The sequence below is a fragment of the Acromyrmex echinatior genome, chromosome 10 (assembly GCF_024713525.1).
Source record: "Acromyrmex echinatior isolate Ae372 chromosome 10, ASM2471352v2, whole genome shotgun sequence".
Taxonomy (NCBI): Eukaryota; Metazoa; Arthropoda; class Insecta; order Hymenoptera; family Formicidae; genus Acromyrmex; species Acromyrmex echinatior.
In genome coordinates, this window is record NC_141861.1 from 6,050,192 (window position 1) to 6,077,133 (window position 26,942).

Here is a 26,942-nt window from a genome sequence, read left to right on the forward strand (position 1 = left end):
TTATGAATTTAACAGTGTATAGATTCAAGTGTATTTTGTAATATATTGTATTTAAAATTTTTACTAATTAAAATGTAATTTGCTCATTATTTTTGGATTGAAAGCGCGGTATAATATTACAAATACAAATTGATAGATCGAGTACTTTAAATAGTGGAATGATGTATTGACTGTTTATTAATAATATATATATATATATATATTAGGTGTTGGAATTAATTCGTAGCGTTTTACAAGTGATGGGAAGTACTTTCATTAATGTATTTTTTAATGCTCATGTGAAATAAATAACATTCTTTCATTAAAAAACGCTACGAATTAATTCCAACACCTAATATATATATATATATATACATACACACACACATATATACATATATGTACACATATATACAGCGAGAGCAAAAAGTATTTGTACAAGGAAATTTGTTATAAAAAAAGTCTTATTTGTAGAAAATAAACATTAATTAACAATAATTCTTTATGAATAAATTGTTAATTACACAGCAAGAACTGGTCGTCAATTAAACATCGAATTGACGTCAAATTTATGTTGAAATCATCGTATCGATGTTAATTCAACATCAATTCGATGACTCATTTCTGGCTCGATAATATTTATTTTTTAAAAATAAAGTTCTTTTAAAAAATATTTTCTCTATACGAATACATTTTGCACTCATTGCATATATATACATATTATTAATTAGTAACAAAATTTACAACGGCCAGTTTTTTAAAGGATCGATTAAAAAAATTGTTATTTAGAAATAAATATGTAAATATTAAATTAAAATTTAATATAAAAATTGAAAATTTTGTTATAAACTATAAATTGAAGAATTTTGCGCACGAAAATGCGCGCAAAAGAGAGGCCTTCTATTTTCATTGTATTAATTTTTGAAATTTTTTATAGAAATTAACTAACTTATATAATTATTTATGTTATCTGCGTATAGATGATCTGTAAATATGAACTTATCACTAATACACGTGAAAATGCAAATATTTTGAAGTGAATTTTTAAATTTAATTCGATATTCGCGCAGTTGAAAAATTAACTGAGTAATCCACGCTGCGAAATAATATAAATTTCCCGCTCAACTGAGGCGTTAAACCAGTTTTCACGCCTGAAACGAGCTTTAATTAAAGAGCGCCCGTCGTAAATGTAGCTACATCATATTTTTTTGAATACACCTTTGGATATCACGTATTACGTAACTTGCTGCAATCCAGTTTATTTCGTTCGCGAGAACTGCCGGTCGGTATATTCTCTTCTATTTGCACGATCTCGCGAGAGAAACAGGAGTGGCGATCCGTCGAGAGGACTTATCGTGCGAGAGGGCGAATCTAACCGCCGCGGCTCTTAGGGTTCTCGAAAAACGATGAGCTGTCGAAAAAGCGTGACCGGTTCGTTACGCGGATTATTGCGCCGCTGCATCTCTTCCACTCGAACGCGTCGAGCTCCTCTCAGTCCTCGCTTCATTGTCGGCAACAGCCTTTTCACTCGCTGCGTCTTGCCGGGGCGCATGTTGCCCGGTCGCTTCGCCGCCGTTCGTTGTCTTCTTTTAATTTTTACGTCATGCATCAATGTCAGATACTCGGCCATCCGCTTCAGCTGCTGCTTGATTCTGCTGTTGTTGCTTCTTCTGCCGCACAGCCCGTTCGCCTACTCGTGCGCCTCTTCACGCCGGATGGACCGGCCGGTCTGCCCGCATACCATCCTAATAACGGGACTTGCCAAGGGCTAACGACACGATTCTGGATTCATTGCCGGCATATCGCGAATCGATCCGCACCGGCATTCACTGAAGAACTGCAATTTTTCACATTATCAATTAACACACTCGCTAGACATTGGCTGCATTCAGCAAAAAAAGCAGCTTTGCAACTGTTGTAAAATTCTTTAATATGATTTAGCTCGTATGTTTGGATTCAGTAAGAAATTATAAAGTAAAACCAATTACATTAAAGAATTTACAACAGTTGCAAAGCTGCTTTTCTGCTGAACATAACAATGATCTGAATATGTACTCCAACTCTTAAATATTTGCGAATTTCATTTATGTACTCGAAAATATTAAGGTTTGTTTAAATAATGTACTGAAGTTACATACACCAAAAACTTAAGCAGTAATAGGTATAAATGGTAATAGGCTAATCACAGTAAAGCAATAATGTATTAGCAAATCCAAAATGTTGATTACGTCTTATTGGTTTAGTTATTTTTATGTGCCTTTATACTTCTATATATTCTGGATATTCTTTTTTCTTTATTTTATTTTATAAACTTATTTATTTTTTAATCCAAGAGTTATTTTGAAGAGAACTCAGTTTGAAATATTTGTTGTTTAACGGGAAGGGACTAAAGAGAACTTGCCAACGAGGTATATGTATAATAAAATAGATATAAGCTGTTAAGGATTAACTGGTACATATTAGTAGACAGGAATAATCAATGGTGTGAGACATATGTAGGAATTATTCAATCAATGTACAAACCACTGTGCTAACTATAATTAGTACTGTTTCTAATCGGAACAGTCTATCCCAATTCGTGTTATTATATGTCAGTATAGTGTGAACAGGTTGTTGTTACGACCGCGTAATTAGTGAATTGCAGAACGTGCAATCAGTCAAAGTTTATACGACTGAAAGGGTTGTTGAGACTATAAAGGAGAAACTGTTCTATTAGAGGAATGGGAAGAACACGAGAACATATATAGCATATAAGCATCAGTACAAAAAGAATATAAAGTAAAAGAGAAAATACACTCTTTTTATTAGAAATTCTATTGTATAAAAAAAACATCACGGTTGTTTAAAAAGAATATAACAAATATATAAAATTTAAAAAATTTTTTATTTTTCTTCACTTTGTAAAAAAAAAATTAAACATTTTTTTTCTACAGAGAGATTGATGAGATTAATATTGAAAATAAAAAATAGTTCCATATGCAATTGTGTAATGCGGATTAATAAAATTATGGTAAAAGATTGGTAACATTAGAGTGAATATTTACTATTACAGTACGATTACATATTTGCTAAGCTAATCCTTGACGTCGTTTAACGGGTAAATTATCGTTTGGTCGAGAGAAGCGGACAGAGAAAAGAGCTGGCGAAGGAAATTTCAAGCAATTTCTACCAAGGAACGAGGTAATCGCGTTATTGGCCGTTGAAAGGACGTCGGCAGCGACAACGAAAACGACGGTGTCGACGAAGATGACGGCACGGCTCGACGGACCGCCGAGAAACTCATTAGACGCATCATGCTTCGTGGACGCTGGGAATAATGCGGTGGCACGGCGACTGGTTTTTGTTAACCTGCCTTGGCACTTAAATAATAGGAAATAAAACGACAATGTGGCTTGAGAGAACCCATAAAATACGCCATACTCCTCTCAGTTTGAAGAGAGTCCTCCATCCCGTCCTCCTCTCTCATTCATCTCTCTGTCTCCTCTTCTGCTGTCTCTGTCTCACTTGCTACCACAACCGTTCTGTTCACATCTCTATTCACTTCCTCTCACACTTGACTTTCCGAAGAAGTCTACTCTATCCGTTGACCAGCCGGGTACCACGCGGGTGGCACTGCGGTCTCCCAATGGCTCTCGACCGCAAACCGATACGGAATCGACGGCCACTTTCGTTTTCGCAAGATTATATCGACATCGAAGAGCGCAGCACGAAATGCATCGAACTGACATAGAAACATGATTAATTAGGCGTATCTTGAGTGAGAATGCAAAACCGCGATGACAACTTACTCCATTATTTATCAATTCAGTGAAAAGATTAGAGTGAGATATTGTTTAACTAATTGCATTCAATTTTGTTTTTATTGCTATTTTATTTATACGCGTTTTGTTATCTTAATTTTTAGAAATATTTGCGTTTCACGTTAAATGGGCGAATATATTTAATGACAAAATACGCACAATCTTATCGAACGACTTCATATATTATCTGTTCAGTCTTGTTATCTTTCAATGATATTTTGTTCACACAGTTCACCGAATTCGAACGCAGGCGAAATTGGATATTGCCGTCGCATATTGCGTCAAGTTCTTGCCAGTGTGAAATTTAGCTTCGACAACACAATGGTCCATAATCTTTACCTATCATTTTTATACGATATAGAATATCCGTTAACCCCCTTCCCTCTTTATCTCTCTCTCTTTCTCCACCATAGTCCATCTACGGATTCGCCGCTGCGTGAAATGCGAACGTAAACGATCGTATGTTATGTGGGCCTGCAGTGCGTTTTGCCGTTTTCTGAATTTCCCCGAATGTCCATCTCGATCCTCTTTCCTTCAGCCATCCATCTTTCCAGTACCATCAGGATATTTGATTGGTTTGTTTTCCACTGGACTTGAAGTTTTTTCTTTTTTATCCACCTTTTTCTATATTAACACGATTTTATTAGGACATTTTTATACAATATTACCTTATTTTTTATGTACGTTTTGTTTTTTACGTATTCCATTTTTATATTTTAATCTAAATGTCAATAAAATATAAATATTAATAATTTTATTGTTTCGTTGTGCAAAACAAAAATGTTTAAATGAGTCCGTTTTTCTTTTTCTTCATAAAAGTAAATTTTACACGGAATGAAAAAATGGTAAAATAAATGATAAAGTGACATTTTCGGGAACAGAACGAAGATAATTGGCTGGCTGGATGAACCGTATGCTATGTTGTTAGAGATGGCCTTGTCACATAAAACGTGCGACACAAATTGATTCTGTGTTGAATGGTGACAGAAAATCGAATTCTCAAAAAAGTGGAAATATGGTCTTTTTGACATAACTGAATTAATTCTTTCACTATGTTAGAGAGCCGAATTTGAAACTGGTGAAAATATAAAATTTATATAAAAGAAAGTTTGTTTATTGGTTATAAAATTGTGAAATATATTGGTAATGTTTCTTTTTATTTTATTATAAAATGTAACACTTTTTATTTTGAGAACAAAATAGCTCGTAGTAATTATTCATATTTGTATCATATTATTTCATTAAGAAATAGAACGTAGTTTAAGTTATAAAATCACAATATACATATACAATTTTCTAGAGACCTTATGCTTTATTTGGTCAAAAAATTTATCACGTAACACTTGATTTTATCTTTTATCTTAATTAATTCCTGTCTTTTTATATTTTACCTAATCACTTAATAATTTCATTGCCAACTTGACAATTTAATTGAAGGCATAGATACAACACACGAAGAATAATATGATGTCTTTTTTTTATTAAATTTGTTTTTTATTTTCATTTAAAATGAATTACAAAAAATGTGTTTCTATCATTAATATGTATCATGAATTTCAGTAATATAAAATCTTTAAATAACTGAGTATGCACATTTGAATTCTAGAGACGAATACCTTGATGAATAACGTACGTATTTCTTAAATCTCCTGGGATCTTACTGGATCCCTAATTCCGAAAGTATACACACATACGACTCTCTAGAGACCTCGTGCTTTATTCGGCTAAAAAATTTATGATGCAACGCCTGATTTCATCTTTTATATTAGTTAATTCTTGTCTTTTTATTATACATCTAATCCATTACTTAATAATTTTATTTTTAAACTTTGCTTTTAATCTCTTTATCTATCACATTTTTTAAATTTACAAATATGGTAGATATTTGATTTTTATAATTGAGTTATGAAAATAAAAGAATGAGTTATGAAATAAAAATATTACTTTTGTGGATATTATTAGTATTAATAATAATATTAACATATTTAGTTTTAAATCTGTTTATATAGTAGAAAGTAACATAACATATATTAATGTAGTTATTACTTATTTATGTATATTAGTTTATTTATTTATTTTATTTGTTTAATACAACAATAGTTATAAACGGCTATAAAAGTGTATTAACAGTAATTTGAGTGAGCATAATTTTTGGCAAATCTAATATAAAATGTACAAATTTTAATAGTTTGACTGGTCTATTTTCTGTTATCTCATGAAGCGGCTAAAGAGATTACATTATAAATTCTGTAACTTCAACGCAGAACATGTTAATATTATCATCGTAATATCAGAAGTTTAATACGCTTTGAAGCACAGATAAGTTTCGTATGTAATATGTATATTTATTATTAACATTATATCTTTCTGTGACATGATATAACATATATTGAAACCAAAATTCAAGTTCTTTATCTTTGCGAATGAATTGCTCTCTTATATTTTTTTAGAGAAATATTAAATAAATGGGACGGTATTAAATATTTTTCTGCCAATGCTCAAAATGACTGTTTACAGAAGTAATATAGCTAGTTAATTGCGCAGCAATATTTACGCTTGCGGATCAAATATAGGATTTTGCGTCTAAAAATATATGTGCGGTTTTCACACCACCGCTCTGTAATATTTGCATGGAGTACATGCTGTATTCGAACACGATATATCTATCGTGTTGTACCTATGCAGTCGCATATACGTAGCGCGGTTACCGCGAGCCGCAATTACAGTGAAACGGTGTGTAATTCGTGCATGGTCATTCTTGTCTGTTTGTCTCTCTCTCTTTCTCTCTCTCTCTCTCTCTCTCTCTCTCTCTCTTTCTTTCTCTCTCTCTCTCTCCCCCCCCCCCCCTATATCTCGTCTTGTTTCACCTAGTTTTTTTCTTGTATACGTAATAGCCTTTACACTCCTATATAATTGCACTGGCAAGCTGATAGAGTCGAGGTACCCATAATCACAATGGCGCTGTCGCAAAGAGCTAGAGACCAGACGAAGAACCTTTCATTAAGGTACAAGCAGGTCTTCTCTTTGACCTGGCCGTACCGACCATGCAAGAAGAGTCCCGTGTGGCTCTCTATTCTCCTTTTTTTTTTTACAAAAGGAATTAAGGAATTTATTTGAGGACGACTGCAACGAAATCAGTCGCGTTATAACAATAGGCATCAGGACTGAAATTCAGAAGCGTGACTGATAATGAAAAGAACAATCGATTATTATATCTGATTAAAAAAAAAAAAAGAATAATTTTCCAGTAAATATTGTAAATTAAAACTGTAAAGTAAAACTTCTTCTCTTATTGAATACTACAACACTTGATAATATAACTTGATGATAATTAAATAGTTAAAAATACTATAGAGATTGTGTTAGGAATTGAATTAGGAAGATATATGAACAAATAATTTCATTATTAAATTTAATAATCATTTCGGTTTTATTTGATTTAACAAATTTTTTTTGCATTACTTACGCTTACTATTTAACAGCTTATATAATAAACAAATAATAAATAATTCCTATAGAAATTTGTAAACATTTTACGTCCTATCGGTGTCTTAAATTAAGTTAAACTTATAGCGAATATTTAATTCTTGTGCATATATTATTGTAATGCGTTTCGATATTCTATTCTTGAAGCTAGTGACGTATCCTAGATGACTTTTACGAACTCATGAGATATTGGTTTCTTGAGAAACAGCTACGTCACGAATATTCCCGTGGGAACTTGAGATACACTTCTAAAATACGCATAGTCTTCACCGTGACACTCCCGTTTCGAAACGTGAGTATTGGCTTGAGAATAAGTTACGACATGTTTCTCATTCTTTCAAAAATAGAGAAATGCATATTTGAAGAAATGAAATCATACACTCTTTGATTGATGACGTAGAGAATTGAATATCAAATTTCATTTAGACATTTTTAAAATTTTTTATTAAAATGTTTTGTTACACAAAGGAGTTATAATAAGAAGAATTATTTTGAAGTATATTATTTAAGTAAGCAATAATTCGCATTTATTAAAATAGATTTTTTACTAAGAACATAACTCTAGATAGATCTACGATTGTTAATTTGTGTTGATCAATGTAGATATTTATTTTTGAAATCGTACTAATTCCCTTATGGAAGGCTCGTACTTGGTACCAATGGTTTAGTTATTAAAACTTGTTTAGATATAATATATACAGTATATATTTTAATATATTTAATCTTTATTAAACGTCTTACAAAACGTCTTACAAAAAACTTGCGACTTCCGTTACAAACAGCCATATATATCTCCATTCTAACACAAGCGCCTCAGTTGGCAGAACAGTAGATTAAAAAAATAGCGTTATAGTACACCTAAATTTAATTTGAATTAAACACGCAAAAATTTTTTAATTCGATAAAATTTAATTATTTAATTGTAATTGAAGTAAATTGAATTACAATAACTTAATCAGACCGCTTATTTTTTCCTTAAATATGAATACCGCTATCACGTATCATTCTGTAAATGTACAGAGAATTTGACTCTTGAATAATGCCTCTGTACTTTTAATCTAGCTCGATAAACTCGTTTCATAATTACATGAAATATAAAAGCGTTTGCTCTCGCTCTGCGGCAAAATGTGGCTTGATAGCTCGCGATTCTATTGAAAAAAAAAAATAAAAAAAAAGAATGAAAGAATATTAAAAGGTCCTTTCACGTACGGATCCTGTTGATGAACTGGAATATCACAAATGGATTAAAATCTGTAGAATTATCCAAGCGATATTGACTGATGCGAATCCTGCAGGAAAATCAGGTTTACGTCTAGAGGATTTCGCATGGTCCGAGTTTTTATTTAAAGCGGAATTTTACGAGCAATCCATAATGGCGAATTCTGCTCGTTTATCTAAATCCTCTCACGATGGATAGATGGTTCCCGGCCCTCACGGGCGACTGGCACGAATGACCACCACAAATGACCACTGTGACTGGGTCGTGTGGATCAAGCTGGGATGGATGGCGGTGAGGATCTACCAAGTTCACCATTTCCTTTAAAGGTACGAAATCTTCCTAAATGGCTCTCTATGTACAAGAGCACATCAGCTATCCCTTTTGGTACATGATTGTTATGTACGCTCTCGCTTGTATATAACAATGTCACAAATATGTATGTACGTATGAGTTAAACAGCCACACATAGTGACGCATCGGCTAGTGTGTGGCCAACCGATTTCGCGAATCTGCATTAATCCCCTTGCATAGAAACACACGATGATATAAAGGGGTTCGGGCACAAGCCTTTCGGTAAGCGTGCGTCATTCCTCTACACAGATAGACATTTCATTACACGAATACATACATATACGTGTACATAATGTCTATTCGTTTGTACGAAGTGTACACGAATAGAGTCGCCAGCGTCTGTTTTACCCTTTCGAGGGACGCGCCGCCGTAAAGTCAGCCGCGTACGCGAGTAAATTTATAAACGAGCACGTATGCACGTATGCACGCGACGTGGACGTTGCGTGTGTGTATACGTGTACAAGCTGTGCGGTTTGTACGCGTTGCTTTCTCCATCTCGTACTCGCCGGGGGGTCACCTGCCTTCAGAGGCCAAGAGTCGTTTCGGGAGGGCCTGACTCTCTATTATGTATAATAGAAATACTTCAGCTTCGTGGTGAGACTGTTGTTTGCCGTCTACCTGTCTGGCGTTTCGGCCCGCGAAATGCTGTCGTTTATGTCCACCCTGGCGCGGTGTGTTGCGTTTAAGTTGCTGGGCACGAATACGACAACCAACCGTTTTATTGTGCACATCGCTTGCTCCCTTGCCATTCATGCCGTCACTATTGGTGGACCGAGATGGTTACATGTCACCTATCGAGACGTGATCGAGGAGGGAGCTTTACTTCTCTCCTCTCTTAACCCGAAAGCCTTTCGTTTCCCATTTCTCTCGGTCGCGATGCGATCCGATTCATTTTTTAGCGAAACAACCGTAAAGACGTCGGAGCTTTTAGTACGCTCTTTCTCTTCGTTCGTCGGACATTATCCTATCAGGTTTTTAAGATTCTCGTGAAACTTTTAGCCCACACTTTACACGTAGTCTAAAACGAGCTGAAGAGTTTGCACACAAAAATGTTTGCGTGCTTTCTAATAAATTGACAAGCGTGGGAGGTCAAATTAAGCTAAGAGGTTTATATAACTCTTGAAAGTAGCATGGGGGCTGTGTATGGTTATTCAGGTTTACTGCTTTTCTTTTTAAGTAAAAAAGGTAATTGTTGATGTGCTGAGAGTGGATTCTTCTTCTTTGGAAAAATTGAATAAAATATTAATTTTTTAAATATCTATTCAATATCCTGACATATTTGATAAATAAAATTTCTCATAACTTCTATTTAAAATTCTATATAAAAATGCATTACTTCTCTTGTTATTAATTTTAGTAATAATAGTTGATGGACATTTTTTGTTACAATTTTTTAATTAAATGATTTAAAAAATTTTTGTCAAATTTCTTAAAACTAGTAAGTGATTTAAACAGTAATGCTTGCAAATTACGTAAATTATATCCGTGAAGTTTACGTACAATAATATTCAGTTTTAATTGCGATAAAATTGCATATTTCATTTATTATTAGGACACCCTTAGTCTATCCATTATCGAAGATATTCACTGCAGCATCGTATCGGGAATGTTAATAGCCCAACGTTCCATTTATTAGAAGAGCAATTTTCCGGTCGATCAACTTTTCCCGTCGCCGCTACCGATGCATCCACCGCTTCGATAAAAGACACTTCGCCGCTTTTTCACGCGTATTGCAATTATGGCGACACGGTTATCAAATCAATTAAAGCGGAGCGCGCGACTCCTTTGTCCGAAACAGCTGATTCGTTTAGAATGAATTATTTCGCCTGAAATTCCAATCGTACTTCCGTGAGCGTTTTATCCGAACTTAGCAATGACGCACGATGGTGGTAGTTTCTTTCCACTCAGTGACGCGTCTCCCCTTCGAAATAGAATGATTCGCACCAGTGGAGAAGGCTCGACGGACGTTTCACAGAAATCAATAGTTCCGCCGAAAGGACGACAAACACGAGGGTTCGACGCTTTTGCCTTCACATCTCTCCAGGTACTAGTAAAAGTTAGCTGAACAATTGCGGCGTGTGAATAGCGCTAAAATGTAGGGGAACATTTGGTTTCTCGATGGATGGAGGATATCGAGCGAGAGGTATCGGGTGCGTTGACAAATTTACAATCGTATGTGGAATCTCGAATTCCGGCATCCCATCGACTTTCGCTCGCCCACGTACGTATGTATGTACTACGTACGTTTCGTAAAAGGAAATATCCACGTGGAAAAAGCTTTGTGGTCGCGCTGGAATGTGAGACGCCGCTGTGTGCAACATAAAAGTGAAAGCTCTGAAACTCGATAATTAAAAGCGATGGCCTTTTCGTTCAGTCGTTTACGAAGTCTGATAAAAAAATGTACTTTACGCAATATATTAAATTCCCCGAGTATCAAGTTCTCTCCCGTAGTAATTATCCTTTACTCGTTTTAAGAATAATTTTAAATACGTTGTTGGCTTTTATTGCGGATAAGTAATTATGTTTCTTTTTTAGTAACAAATATTTCAAGCGAAAATATCATACATATTTGATTCTACTAAAACTTTTTTCTAAGTACTATTATTGGAGTTACTGCATTTTATAAAAATCACATTGTGATTGAAAAAACATAATGAAATTAGTAGGAATTGCGAGTATAACAATTTATAATATAAAATTCTTATATGTAGAAATGTTCTTCATCAGGTTTGTTTTCGTAATTTCAATAGTTTCTCAGAACTTTGCATTTACTTCATTAAGAGATTAGTTTAGTTTCTCGTCTTCACTTTTTGAACCCTTTCAGTAAGATACAGTTAATGATGTTTAAACTTTTCTAATTGCCATCCGAACTTTATATTGGAGAAAAACTGGAAGAGTCTTTAATTAAACTTTCTAAAAGAAGACGAAATACCTTGAGTTTAGATTAGCGCATAAAAACTCGGTCAGATAATTAACCATTCGGAAAAATCGGTGCCAGAGAATTAGTATTCCTAATTTGAATGTTACATCTTTCATCTATTATAAATTATCAATGAAAATACACGAAGACTTTATCTGCATATTTGAATCTATATTTTTCCTGCAACTGTAGCTTTAGAGCTGAATTGCACTGATCTTTGTTATATTGAAAATCCACATTATTGTTTTATGTAACTTTAATTGCAGCGTGTGAATATATAGCATTAAAATGTGGAAACAATTTGATTTCCCAATCTTTATATTAAAAATCTATCATTGCTGTTATAATCAGTAATATCGTTATATCGAGAGAATATACAACAGGAATTTATATTTTATTTCTCGCATATTTATAAAACATTCTTTTCGATTAACTTTTCTATGCGCGTAGTGTTCCCTAATGAATGCATCAGGCGACCGAATTCATTCGTCCGTATGTCGTACGGTAGTATAGCGTCCTGTCAGACAGCTTTCAGAAAGCGACATCACAATGGCGAAGGCGTAGGCATGGACGTGTTCGCGTATCGTCGCTGCAGGACCACCCCGCCTGCCCTATTCTCGTTTCTTTCTGAACCCGACAGAAGAAACCCATGGATACGGAACATGTGTTTCTCTCGGGTCGCCGGACATCTGAATACAATGTCGACGGGACATAAATTTTTTACCATAAATTAAAAGGCAAGGGAACGCGCCCACCTCTCGGTCGCCATGCTTCTCACCGTGTCCCGACGTGTACTCAAGAAATAATTGTCATCCAAGAAGACCCACCTATCTTTCTTTCTCTGTCCATGTCACCTGTACCCTTGTTCTCTTCCTCGCCCCTTCTTTTTAATGTGGAATGAACAGTGTATTGCAAAGAGTCTCTTTACCTCCGTCCACTCCTTTGTTTCTTTCTTCTCATCCCTTCGACTCTTTTCTTTTATCATCGTTGGGTGTTCTTCGCTCATGGTCTTCGAGGTGTGACTCAGCTTTAATTTATGCCGCTTAGGTGCCACTAATTAATGCTACCAGCAGCTTCCAGCTGCTCCTTGAGCAGATAGCTACGTTTGCTCGAGGGTGTCGTGCAGACACATTTGCTATATCACATTCATTATTTTTTAGCATGTTACGCTTTGCTTCTTAGACCGATTTGCAGTTCAGAATGTTTATACAGTCTACGAATGCTATTAAAAATAAAATAATTTGAAGTTGTGTAAAGACTATTATTTTGCAAATTATATTTAAAAGATTTAAGTAAATAATATGGATTTATTTTTAATTTATTCTTAATTTTAAATAAAGAATATATATTTATATAATTTTATATAAATTCTGGTATACACGTATAATTTAATTCTAGATTGAAGACAAAGTCAGAAAAGCAACACTACCGCGTGTTTTCATTGCCAATATCTGGCATTTGCACCTGTTGCCGTAATGTAATTCAGAACTATTCACTCCGTTAAATGCGATCATTATGTTGAAGTTGAAACACTGAACTATTCTAATCGCATCACTTTCATCGTAACATCATTTCTATAAAATGTGAGCTTCTTTTTCTATATGTATTGATATTTATTGAAACTCAGCGGAATTATATAATCACAGGATACATTCCTAAATAAATACGGATTAAGCTGAGTGTTCGAACAAATGTATTTATCAATAAATACAGGCTGGAATGGCCAAATAGTGTACAAACAGTGTACAAGCGGAATTTCGATGCACTTTGCGCATCCATGGAATAAAATTTTTCTCTTTGGTGCGATCTGCATTTCGCGGATCGCGACATAAACGCACCAAGCGTGAAGTGCGCGAATTCACTATTTCCCACCGTTTTTCGACACATCGCTGAAATTCTCGCTGAAAAAAATCGGATTTTTTTTCTCAGTTCTTTCCGCTTCTGTTATTTGATTCACACCGTGCGATGCGGTCGTTTTCGGCAGTAGAGAAGGCGACGAGGCCAAATCCTAGCGCGCTCGCGCGCGTACTCTGTGCTTTATTACAATAACTTCCTCTGGAAATGGGTATATATGGAGACTGGCAGGCGAGCTAAATCCACGAGGAAAAATTCTACGCACCGTTTCCCCCCCCCCCCCCCCCTCTTGGGAAATGTGTATGCGCGGCGCCAGTGTTATGCGAGTCGAGTCGAGATAGCAAAACAGAATTTTTCTCCGTCCGTTGCAGAAGATTTTATGATATATCTTAAGGCAAATAGTTCGGCGTATAAACTTGTGTTTGAATGTAAAGAAGATGAAAGTTGTATTTTCTTGACAGCATTGTCGGATTTCGTTACTTGTTATTATTGTGTTTTTCTCCAATTATGTCTACAAATAATAACTCTTAAAATTTTCTAGAATTAAAATCGGAATAAAACGTAAAAATATACTGCTTTTGGTATATTGGCTTAATGAATGATGACAAATTTTTGTACATGAAAAGATACATAGGTATAAGAAATTTTATTTCTTATTTAAGTAATTCCTTAGTATTATTTTAATTCTTAAATTGTACTGTTGTTGAAAATTAGTAGAAAATTTTCTTGTTCAGATTTTTATATATTACTTTGTAATTATTTTTATTTTAATTTTTACCGAGAGAAATAAAATTGTTATTAATAAATAACAACAGTTTATTTCGTGTAAAAATTAATCTGTCACAAAAAAATGTTTGAATATTAATAATAAAGTATCAAACAAAATGTGCAGATACACACGATTGGGCAAACGCACATGGTGCGTTGCTCATTCGTTTATTTAGAAGTCAGGCAAATAGCCATTCCACGCGAATGGTTTCCGAACTCATACCGGAGCATCGTCGAATCCCCAGTAAAATCTTTTAGCTGCTCATCGGGCATTTCGTGTTATTTCTCCCAAGAAAAACAACGAGAGCGCTGATCTCGGCTGATCGCGAGGGACGACCGTTTCCCGCGATGGCAAGTCGCGCGTACGAACATGTTTTGCGAATGCAGGACCCGTCGTCCGTAGGATTTCAATAACCATTCCATAAATAGCTCGCGGGATTTCGCGGTCCCTCCGCTCGAAAGCTCTACGTATACCACGTCCCACCTTCCTTCGTCTTCCTCGTGTCCCTTTCCTCCTGATGTTCATCCTCCTCTCGACGTCCCTTTCTGGCAGGGTGCCCATGTAAATGAAAACAAATACTTTCCCTGTACGCGCCGCTTTTATTGCCTCCTTGATGCATGCCTTTATAAGCGGAACGAATGGTTATTACTCGGCCAACTAGGTCTATACATACACAGTGCGCATTTATACAGGGCGAGTTCGCATACCGCAACGGCTTCATCATCATGCGTTCTGAATTTCGTTGCCTTATGTCAAAACAGATCGCGAATAAATAGTTGAAAATATTTTATCGGTGCTTTTCACAGATATCTTTTATAGAACGCTAATAATTAAAATAATATCGTCAGTAATGCAATATAGATATTGATTAATTTTACATATTTCTTAATATATTTTTCAAGCATGGTTTTTTTATAAGAATAAGAAATAAAAATCTTATAAAAATGTTACATTTTAAATAGTAATTTTATGATATTTAAAGTATGAGCTTTTTCGAAACTAAACTTATTAATTCTATGAAATAAAAAGTAGATAGTAATAGAAAATTGAGTTACAAACCAATCATGTTCTCCAGTAAATTTAAGACATTTGCAAAGAATGGAATTGATTAATGTACCTTCTGAAAGGCTAATATAAATGTGTATATTCCTAATATTGATATCAAATATCGATATATAATAATTCTAATAGCAATGTGGTAATCTTTCGAGCTGACGCCAGGAAGAGATCGGTCGAATTAATACCGAAGTACCGGATAAAATTTTATTGGGAAGTGTGCGGAGCAGCATGAGATATGGACCATGGATGCCCTCCGCAGGCTTCTCCCAATTTTCCTGTAGTTTTATGTACTTCCCGGTACATTAGACTTAATGGGTTTCCTCAATCGAAATTTTCGAATTATAAGTGAGACCTCTGGGATAGTCAGCAGCGCGGTATGAAATCTCGTCGCGAAATGGTACCTATCTTTTTTCTTACTATTATTTCCACAGATAACTAATTTCATCGCTCTCTTTATTATTTGCTTTACCGCATACGAGATCATATTGGACTGATCTCGAATATCCAAGTTTATTAACAAACAATCCTTTCTAGTTGTTATAAGATTTAATGTTTGATTTCTATCAGTTAGCTGATTCAATATATGTATTTTGAGAGTCTTGATTCTAAATTTCAATTAAACATACAGAGTAGGAAGCGAGATAGTCTCTTACAAGGATCTTCAAATTAGCATTAATAATTTTTTACGGTGATATTTCTTATACATCTAGCTTGATACAGTGATTTATAACGAATTCTTAATTAGCGATATCATAATTTTAATAAGATAATTTTTGTTTTTAAATATTTTCGATTATTGTATTACAGAATGTTATTATCACATAATTCGATAATAGAGTCAAGTTTTTTGTAGCCAAGTTTTTACATTACGAGCTTATAATAATATATTGAATTATTTATAATTTTTAATCATGTTTTTTTTACTATTTATAATAATATAGCTTTTCTTATATTTCCAAGTGTATTCAGTCATGCGGCACTTGACTACTCCATATTTATTTCAGGTACGAATATTAAAATATTATTATGATATTAATATTTTATTAATTCATTTTTAATTGTAATATTCTTTATTGCATTCAAGTTTTTATCATTTCTATTTCACTTCTAGTTTTTTGGTCAATTTAAAGCTTTTTCAATAAATTTTATTAAAGTTTTTTTCTAATTTTTTAATTTTTCAAGTTTAAATTCTTGCAAATTTCAGATGAAATTTTAATTAAGATTAGTTAAGAATAAGCAATAAGTTAAAAAAGATACATTTTTTGTTCCTACTTTTAAGGAATAATTAATGGAAGTCCTCGAGTGAGTACTTAATTACTTATAATTTGATAATTATTAATGCAACTGGTATATTTGTTACGAAAATTTCGATATTCATTCGATAATACATAGATATGGAAATGTATAATAAAGTTAACGTATTATAGACAAGAAAATGCACAGTAAGCTGCATGTACATGTTATACCATAGCTTTTAGCTTCACGTAGGCAATAATAATGTTAAAAGAACAGGCAAATGCTTCTTGAAGTATATTTCTTCAGTCGCGAAACAGATCTAGGCTAGTGCGGCTCGTTTTTGAATTGTTCGAGCCGAACCTGTATCTGCGAGTATTCGCATAAACAGAGGAATGCTTAGGAAGAACTAAAGCGCAGAAGAAACACGTCCGACATTTGTATGCCGCGGCTGGCGAGCATATTTAGTGCATTGTCCTATTTTGCAAAGCCTCCTCTCTCGTAAAGTAATGTAATACGGACGCTTGTCGAGAAGCATGCGGCCCAGGTTGAATAAGCTTAAGGAAAGGGGTGAGTTACGGCCGTGTACGTTATATCCCCGACGGTTGTGAGCAGGTTTGAAGACACCTTGGGGCGCCTTAGACCGTAAAATTTTGCGCTATCACTAGTGTCATTGTTCGGGTGATTAAGAAATAAGATAAAACTACCATCAAATTCCTTCCTTATTTAATTGTTTCACGTATGCGTATCATGAAGATACTAAATGCATATTGATTATCTGTCATCTGATATATTGCAGAAGCCAAAAATAATGGTTTTTTTATATTTTGATTTTCATATTACATACATTTCATGTAATTCATATTAACTTTGAAGCTATTAAATTATTAAAACTCTCGTTTTACTGCGCGTTTATCGGATTTAATTGCACAGAAAATGCGAGAAACACTTGTAAAGCTATATCGATTATGATTACATGATTGCATGTATGTTTATTATTTTATCAAAAAAATACGTATATAAAAATATAGAAAAAATATATAAATATATGAAAAATAATAGAAATATGAGCGTCTTTTATTGTTTTCATAAATATCCCATGATGATAGTTTAATTAATATACATATAAAAAAAGATCACAATTTGTTGGAATTTTTCGGTAAATTTCTGTTGGGCGTTCCTCTTTTGTTTCGCGTGTTTATAGTCACAGGCTTTTGTTTTATGGATCAACCACAGATGTTCGCTCTAAAAAATGGTGACGTTTAATGCTTTTGTCTTTGATAAATTTTTATTTGACAGAGTGCAGGTATCTACACCAAGAGTGTTGGATTGTTTTTTTCTATATATTAGAAAAAAAGTTTCGTTTAATGATTTTTTTGTTTCTATTTTGTTGACACGATATTTAAAATTAATAATAAAAAGATTACTTATTAATTAAATATTTTACGAAAACTATAATTTATACTTCTTTTCTACAGTTCATTAATTATTTCAATCAGTAATTTAATTTATAAAAATTCACATTGATTTAATAAAAATATTGTGATAAAAATTGACATTTATACAATAATATTTAATGATCATTCAATCCGATTATTTTCAGTACTAATAACTACATGTTAGAATGTAAATTGAATAAAATCTTTCCGGACTAATTCAGTCAATGAATAGCTAGTAATTTGATGTAACATCGATACATTTCTCATTTATACGCATACAAGTAATTTTTAAATATATATTTATAAATTTATTTTTATACATTTTAATATTTAATTATTATTTTACGAGAACAGTTATTTTACATATCAAATTTATCTGCAGCATCATATTGCGTCTTGTTATATATCATGTTATCATACATTAATATTACTATTTACTTTGATATCAACGTGATACATTTACTCTCTAAGTTCTCAGGAGTCTGAAATTTAATATCACGAAGCCATATACTTTATATTTACTTCCTATTAGTAAATGATTGAAACAGGAGTATCCATTAACCTCTGAGCCTTATACATATAACTCTGAGCAGCTCGCTGCTTCATTAATTCTATATTTTATGAAAGTACCTGGAGGCATTAAAAATTAGCGTAAATGTAGAAATAAAAAATGAAACAGCTATACATGCTAACATAAATATTTAAAAAATTCGCGTATTTAATTCATCTTATTAAAATTTGCTTTGAAATTTTTCTTGCAAAGGTGAAATATCAAAGAAAAATTTTTTTATAACAATATGAAAAGAGTATCTAAATATTTTCCACGATTTGTTATCTTTGCATTTTTATAATTTACATTAGTTATTAAATTTGCGTTACATTCTGTCGTCAATTCATTTTTTCTCTCTGCTTATTAAACAAATCGGTATTCTACTGATTTTTTCTTGATGGCCTCACTTTAAAACTTTCGTCCCTACACATTTTATTCTGTGTGAATGTACGAATTAATCGATTAAATAAACTTAAAGGAAATAGAAAAAATTCAATTTGACCTACGCACTATCGGTGCCTTGACGTGTTCCCGCTTCTCTGCATCTTGTTCCCTTGTCTCTTTTTTTTTCTATTTTTCTCGAACCCGTTTTTAATATTGCTCCACCCTGAGTTCGTTTATACATATGTATGAAGAGATTTTAATGTTCTTCCGACGTACGGGCTGTCGACGCGGCACACCAACATTATTGCACCTAACGCTCTTCGGTCTGATGCACGTGGTGCACGGTTGTCCTCTCTCCTCTTTCTCTCTCTCTCTTTCTCTCTCGATGGTCCCACAAATACTTCTATATATTTCTCCATACTTGACTACCGGACTCCCCTCAATCTTATTATACCGTAGTAGCATAGATTGAAAGCTGATCTCCTGACGGAACCGACGACAAAACTGCTACTTTCTGAATAATTAATGAAAGGTTCTTTATGCATTAGTATCTATATAGAAGCCGTGGGACAAAATAACAAAGAGAACAAGGAGAAGTAATTAGATACAACATTATCTCGACAGATACTAATACATTTTTTGTATTATAATTTATATTATGTCATACACACTGATTACATTATATTAAACATGATGTTATATTTAATAATATAGTTTTATCAATTTGCCATAATTTTATAAATTTGTGCACACAGAGAGCAGTGCTTTAGGTTTTTAAATTTATATCGTATCAAATAATTTATAACAGAAACTTCTCTAGGTGAAACAATTATTGATTTAATCAATATAAAAATTTATGCTGATTTGAAATGATTTTTACTCGTTTGCTTTAATAATTTCTTCCACATTATTTGCACTATTATTAATTATTGATATTGATAATAAGAGATAATATGAAAGCTAATAAAATGAAAAGTATGTCTTTATATCTTCACCTCACTGTTAACCTTAACGTAATGACTACAGTCAGATCGTAATTTAATTTATCCCTGCGTGCATCGACTTGTTAAAGTGTAATCTATTGCGGACGTACGCGTGAGAGAAATGGGAAAATGCATTTCCCAGACGAAGTTTCGAGTACGGCGTACGCGCATAAGCTGACGGTAACGGTGGCGAATAGGCGCACAGTAAAGGTACTACGGATTTATAGGACGGTTAAGCGATGTCACGCGCTGCGTGATTTATGCAGCAGCGTAAGTCGTCGGGTATTATGTAATTAGCGGTAAATCTGGTAATGCTGTGGCGCGGTAGCAGCCGAGTGCCGCGGTCGCTCCAATTCCTGAGCCGCGAACCAATCGCGTTAATGCCGTATGCGGTACTGCCGTGCGCTGCATTCGCGCTGCACTTGCGTACCACAGTTCGCCCACTGAAGATATTTAAGTGGTTAACCAGCTAACTGGTTGGGTCCGATCCCAAGCTACTCGCGTGCATGCCCGCTGATTTCGACCAGCGAACCGCTGACGAATCGACGGTCGAGCCATCCTCGCGCAACCTTTTAATACTTTATTCTTTCGCTTCTGGTTAACGATAAAGAATTGCAAAAATTCATGCCACGATCTTCTCTAACGATTCATCGCTATCTCATTCTTCGTTCTTTTTTTCTCTTTTCTCTGCGTTTGCCTTCGCGAATGCTAATATCCTCTCTCTTTTCTTCTTTTTACAATCGAACACCGGCATCTTGTGCGTTCCATCTAGTTTTCTTGTGTGTAGACAATTTATTGGATTAATTCTCATTGGCTGAACATGCCTCCGTGAGAGCGCCGTCTCTAATTCGAATCGTTTCCGACGCACGAACGGGCGCCAGGATTAATCGCTTTCGTGAACAGGTGGATGCGGTCGCTGTTGAAGCTACCTCAAACTCGACCGCGTTCACCTAGCTCTTTCTTCTTTCAACGCGAATGCCGCGCGTCGCACGAGCCTTCTCGGCTCGTTTCGATGGGATTGTCGACACGTTTATTGGCCAAGTCGCGACAGCTAGCATTGTATCGGAGGGAAAAAAACCGATCACCGTGATGCGCCGGAAAAACGCATCTGCAGCAAAACTGCACGCCACACAATTGAAAAGCGACGGGTGATTTGTTGCGCTCAATAATACAGTGGCCATGGAATACCTTTTCTGTTATGACGTAACGGATAATCTTTTATTGTAAAATAGTCGCCATTTGTTAAATTTGGAATGTTTTTATTTATATTAAACCTAATATAAATAAAAGTAGTCTATATTTATATGCTTATATTGTTATCGTTTTTAATGATGTACTTTTGATATTTAATATTTTTATTGTTCTAAATTTTTATTTATTTATGAGGAGGTGAATCCATATGAATTTTTGAGTTAGACATCAACATTTATTAATATTCGTTTAGTGATGGGCTATTTTAGCCATTTTTTTGATCGTACAAATTGTTGCAAATAATAATCTTACGTTAGTCGCTATTTCGATTCTATCAAGCATATTTAGCGCTGTACTTAGCGAATCTCTCTCTCTCTCTCTCTCTCTCTCTCTCTCTCTCTCTCTCTCTATTATAGCTCTTGCCCTCAGTAAGTAACTCGGTTTATTATAGTCCCCCATTACACCGTTTCCGTATGTGTTAACGCGTATGTGCCACACAATGGATGCTCTTCTTAAGCACTGCTACAACACTCTCTCTCTCTCTCTCTCTCCAGCACAAAGGATCTTTCAACTCTTTTCCTCTTGCGAGTGATAACTCACTGTTCTTATACAGCACCAGAAATTACAAAGGATAGCTGATGAACTTGGATATAGACTGCCATTCTCCTTCAGAGACGAAGACGTTTTCTCCTCGCATAACAGAAATGGTAAAACGTAACGCACGGTAAGGCGTGCGTCATCCCTTATTTTCTCTTAATGACATAGAACTTAATTGGTGCAGCACTCAACACTCTTGAATTTATAGAGATCCTCATTGGTGTTGTCATTAATATGATGCATTACCCGCTCAGTCTCGTCTCAGACTGTTTCACTTCAACTCAGTGCAACTCTACTTCATTTTACTTCATATATCTCTCTCTCTCTCTCTCTCTCTCTCTCTCTCTCTCTATATATATATATATATATATATATATATATATATATATATATAGAATGTTTCAGGATTACCGTTCTATCTTTAATTTTCGAATTATTTTATCGATAAAATTAATTCTTTTTAACAAAATTTTATGTCTAATAAAAATTTTATAGTTTCAAAAATGAGTTATCAAAAATAAAGTGGAGTTTAAATTAAATTTCTGAAATAGCCAAAATCTATTCTAATTAAATTAATTTTAAATTTAACTTTTAAGTTCAATTTTATGAAAATTGTGATAATAAAACTAAAAGCGTCAAGTTTCATTTTTAAATTACAATGTTTAAATTATAAAAAATTAATATTAAATATTTATTTAGAATTTCAATTTGTTTTAAATTTATTTAAGAAATAAAATATGTAAATTGTCATAAAATTTGATAATTTTGGAACATCAAGTGTAGTTATTGGTCTTCTTTACTTGATCCTTGTTAACAGTGAAAACACGATCTCTTTGGAAAATTGTTTCACTATTAATCGTGTTATCTTGTTCATATCATTCCTTGTCAAAAGATTTATCCTTTCGTCTCTGGCTATTTAATAAAATATACGAATATCATGATACATTTATAAGAATTCTCAAAATTATCTATAATGTAAAAAAGTATACAAGACGAAAGATATACTTGATGTAAAATTACACACTAGGTCTTGATATCTAAATCTCTTTTACACTGTGTCTACAAAATAAAGAAGAACGAAAAGTCGATCGAGATAAGTCGTAAGGAAATGAGATCGGTGTGTGAATTAAGTTTTTCGACTCTCTTGTCGTAATTCCTAAACTTTTAAATCTACGCCTCGATAAATTCTCGGAACTTTAGTAAGGATGTACTGTCGCAAGAACGGTGCTGGAAAAAGTCGAAACTTTCGTGCGCTTGGGAATTATGAGGAATTAAGAATTTAGACTTAAGAATTTAGATGCTAACCCACTTACGTGCAATTTAAGATTTCAAGAAGAAGACATTTAAAATGCGATAAGTAAACTAATTCGAGAATTTTTGCATTATAATATGCTAATTGTAATTGACGAATAAGATAAAATTACATAAGATTATATAAGCAGTTATGCCATGATTATTTTTAAACATTTAAAAAAACGTTTTATTCATAAAATATTTTAATTTTTAATAATTGTAATTTAATTTTTCCTAAATTATGTTATCAATTTATGCTATTTCTCCTATCAGAATATTTAATGAACATTTTGTATCTTTGAAATTCGTATTTAGGATAAATAGTTCATTTAATAGCAATTTGCTCTCGTCGATAATACATATTAATATATCGACTATTATTTGAGCTGATTCACACTCGTAATTGCATCATCGTTTTAATCCATTCTCTATCGATTTGGCAAAAGCCAGATATGAATCGTAGCCAGATTTGCGGTTTACCACGAAGACCGCAGTCCCATCACGATTTTTATGGTGACAATGGCTACACTTCGTGGTGTTTAATTATCCTTTAAAGCAAATCGCCGCAATATGCGAATATATTTGGTTGTTATTTGACATGCAATATATATATATATATATTCCTTGTATTCTATTTTGTTGTAATTTTACTACATAAATGACATATGATTCTGGCATATATATTTATCATTAATTTTCTTAACTTATGCAATTTATGATTTTGATAAATTAAGACTGTTATTTTGCTCTACATTCGTTCTTAAAATTAGCTATTCTTAAACGTCAATGAACTCCATTCTTGTCAGGACGAATTCATACGTTGATATGTAGAGTGAATTTATACGATGAATGTCTATTCTCGACTTTCTTGTCTTTTCCTCTCTCTCTCTCTCTCTCTCTCTCTCTCTCTCTCTCTCTCTCTCTCTGTCTATCACTGTCTCTGTCTCTCTTCTGCTTCTACTCCTTGGTAACTTGAAGGATCGACCTGTCTTCCGGAATTTCTCCTTCGCCCCGACAGCAATGCTTGTTTGTCTGCTTGTCACGAGAAATGGACAGACCATGTCGGTAGCTACTCGACGCGGCTATGGAATTCGTACTGATGCTTAATTTTAGACGATGGACCGGCTTTGCACAGTGAACTCTCTCTCTCTCTCTCTCTCTCTCTTCCTCTAGCAACCAAGTGTACTAGCCACAAGCTTTACAAAATGTAGATGCACACGAGTCACGTGTGACGGATGTTGCTTTATGACATACATCATTGCGAGAAGTGAATTAAACATCGTAGTATAAGACACTTTCTACTTCTCAAACGAGTTACAGCAAATTTTCTCAACTTTCTAAATACACTGGCTATTCCGTAAATTGTGATAACGCGCTGTTATGACATGGTGATGTAATATTTAATTTGATTCGTCTAAGAAAAAGCGAAATGTTATTGCAATTATAAGACTAATTTGTTAATTATTATTATTTCATGAATTATATTGTTTTCATGAAAAATGCGTTAATATAGATAAAAAGTACCCATTAACTTTTGTGTGTTTATGAAATCATAATTCAGGTAGCAAGCTGATATTATTAATTGTAGTGAAAATGATGTCTATATTAAAGACATTATTTTAATATCATCAAAATGATGTCAGCTTATTACTTAGAAGATAATTACGTATCTAATTTAAAAAAAAAACTGAAGTTTACATTAGTTACATTAGTTACATCTTGTTAAATCCCAAAAAGACTATATTGAAAGATTTTCGTCGGTTGACGAACTGAAGACCGTTCTATTTACTGGCTGATAGAATTTATCCGTGGAAATTGTTCCCGAAGAGTTTTAAAGTTTCTATCAAAGCTGAACGTGGTCATTTTGAATGTTAATTATTATTTTTAATAAGATACAACTAACATTTCAGAGATTGTATTTTTGTAAATCTACGTTAATAATTTAATAACACAACTTTGTAGCCAAACTTTATTTTTATTACTCCGTAGAATATAAAGTATCATATAAATATGGATCGAAACGAATATTGAAACATGAGATATTCAATGAGATGCTACATAATTTATTCATCATGTGTGATCAAAACAGAACTTTTTATAAAGACATATAGAAACCACGAGAAACAATCTGCCATCGTGATATAAGAACTGTTTCGTAGATGGAATACGGAAGGAAGTTTCCAAATGCGTTTAAACGAGACTCGAATGTGAACGTGACACGGTACCCTTTTCGGCAGAGTTACGCGTGCTCCGAAGCCAACGTGTGCACGCTCGGTTGGATATCAGATCGAAAGTTCGTGTCTCTCCTATTTTCCGCGAGAATTTTCGGCGCAGCGTCCGCCCGCGAAATCCTAGGAGATTTCGGAGGCGGGGTTACGGAGCTTCAGCTACCTCAAGCGGAAAATTCGACACGGTTGCTCGATCAAGCGAATCGGCCGTAGACGATTAGGGGAAGCTCCCAGAGGCCAACTCTAAGGGCAATCAAGCTCTCCGCGATATGCCTTCTATTATGCGTTCCAATCCGCGTCGCGGCCCGTTTAAACAGGATTTTCTCGAACGCGATCCTCGGAAATGCCAGCATTAATGCCGGATTTATAGGTCAATGAGCGTTGAATGCGGAAGTGATATTCTAACGTGAAGACGCTATCGAATTACGTTGTAAAATTCAATTATCGATGAATTATCGCTTGACTGAATAATCATTATACCTCAATTGATTAGACTATAGCCACACAAGAATGAACCAATTTGTTTTACATGTAAATTATAAAAGTGATAGTTTGTGCTGATTTTGTAATCAGTTTTTAATATTTTGTATTAAATTAATTAATTTTGTCACTTAATGAGCGTCAGCTAAAACATAATATTAACGTTTTTTTGCAAGGTAAAGTTTCTTTCTTACGAGTTTTGCTATAAGTATACGAAAGCATTCAGTTTTTGTTATGTCGGAACATAAATTAAGTTTGCACATGACGTAATCTTCTTTCAGCATAAAACTTGGCGAAAGATCTGCACTTTGCTTGCTTTCCGTTTCCAATCTTTCTTGAGACATTTCTATTTTTATTAAGAAAAACCGCGTTTTTCGCCGTCCAACGATAACAACACACAGATTAACATTCTTTTTAGTTTCTCGAGACTTGATGACACAGTTGAAGAAAGTACGGACATAACTCCGCGCGAAAAGTTTTCTCGCGACGATCGCGCTGTCTCCGATGCAGTGCAAAGAGAACAAATTATCCCGCGGACGCACGTTGACAGGTCTGCAGCCAGGAACTCTCCGGGAGATAACGGAGCGAGAATCAACGAAGTAAGAAATGACCGTGCCAAGTCGCTCGACTCGACATCGCGGTCGAGAGAATTAGGCGCGTTTATTACTACGAAGGGAACTTGCCGCGAGATAGTGAGACCGGGTTTCGTTATCGCGGATTTGTTCAACGAGGTGACACGTTTCGTCCAAATTTATTCATTTCTTCATCATTCTTTTATTTTCATCTGTTTGCGATAGAATATACAATCAATTTTAACAGATATACGGTCTTTTGTGACAATATATATTGTGTAATACATGTACAATAGATTATTATAGTATAACGATAACAATGTATACCTGCCTCTCTTTGTATGCATCTTTTACGTTATTGCTTTCAAGTATACAATTTTTATACACTGACGGAAAAATGTACTGAATTTTAATAAATATTTATTTGAATAATATTAATTGAATATTTACTAAGTATATATTTATTTGATACAAAAATTAAATTAATTTAATTTTACTATTACTTTTTATTTAGCAAATATTTCTTTTCCATAAATAAATGTTATATCGATACCA

General features: G+C 33.9%; 1 protein-coding gene across 4 annotated transcripts in view; it reads left to right on the forward strand.

Moving 5' to 3' along the window:
* LOC105150439 (uncharacterized) overlaps positions 1-26,942 on the forward strand; it is a 364,524-nt gene that overhangs the window by 62,198 nt on the left and 275,384 nt on the right. The window contains exon 1 of one of the 4 annotated variants that reach the window (XM_087410156.1): positions 353-8,810. The exons of the other annotated variants lie outside the window; for them this stretch is intronic. Within the exon in view, the coding sequence (XP_087266282.1) occupies positions 8,766-8,810 (45 nt within the window). The 5' untranslated portion in view covers positions 353-8,765. Of the gene's footprint in view, positions 1-352; positions 8,811-26,942 lie in introns of those variants that run through there. 4 annotated transcript variants of the gene reach the window in all.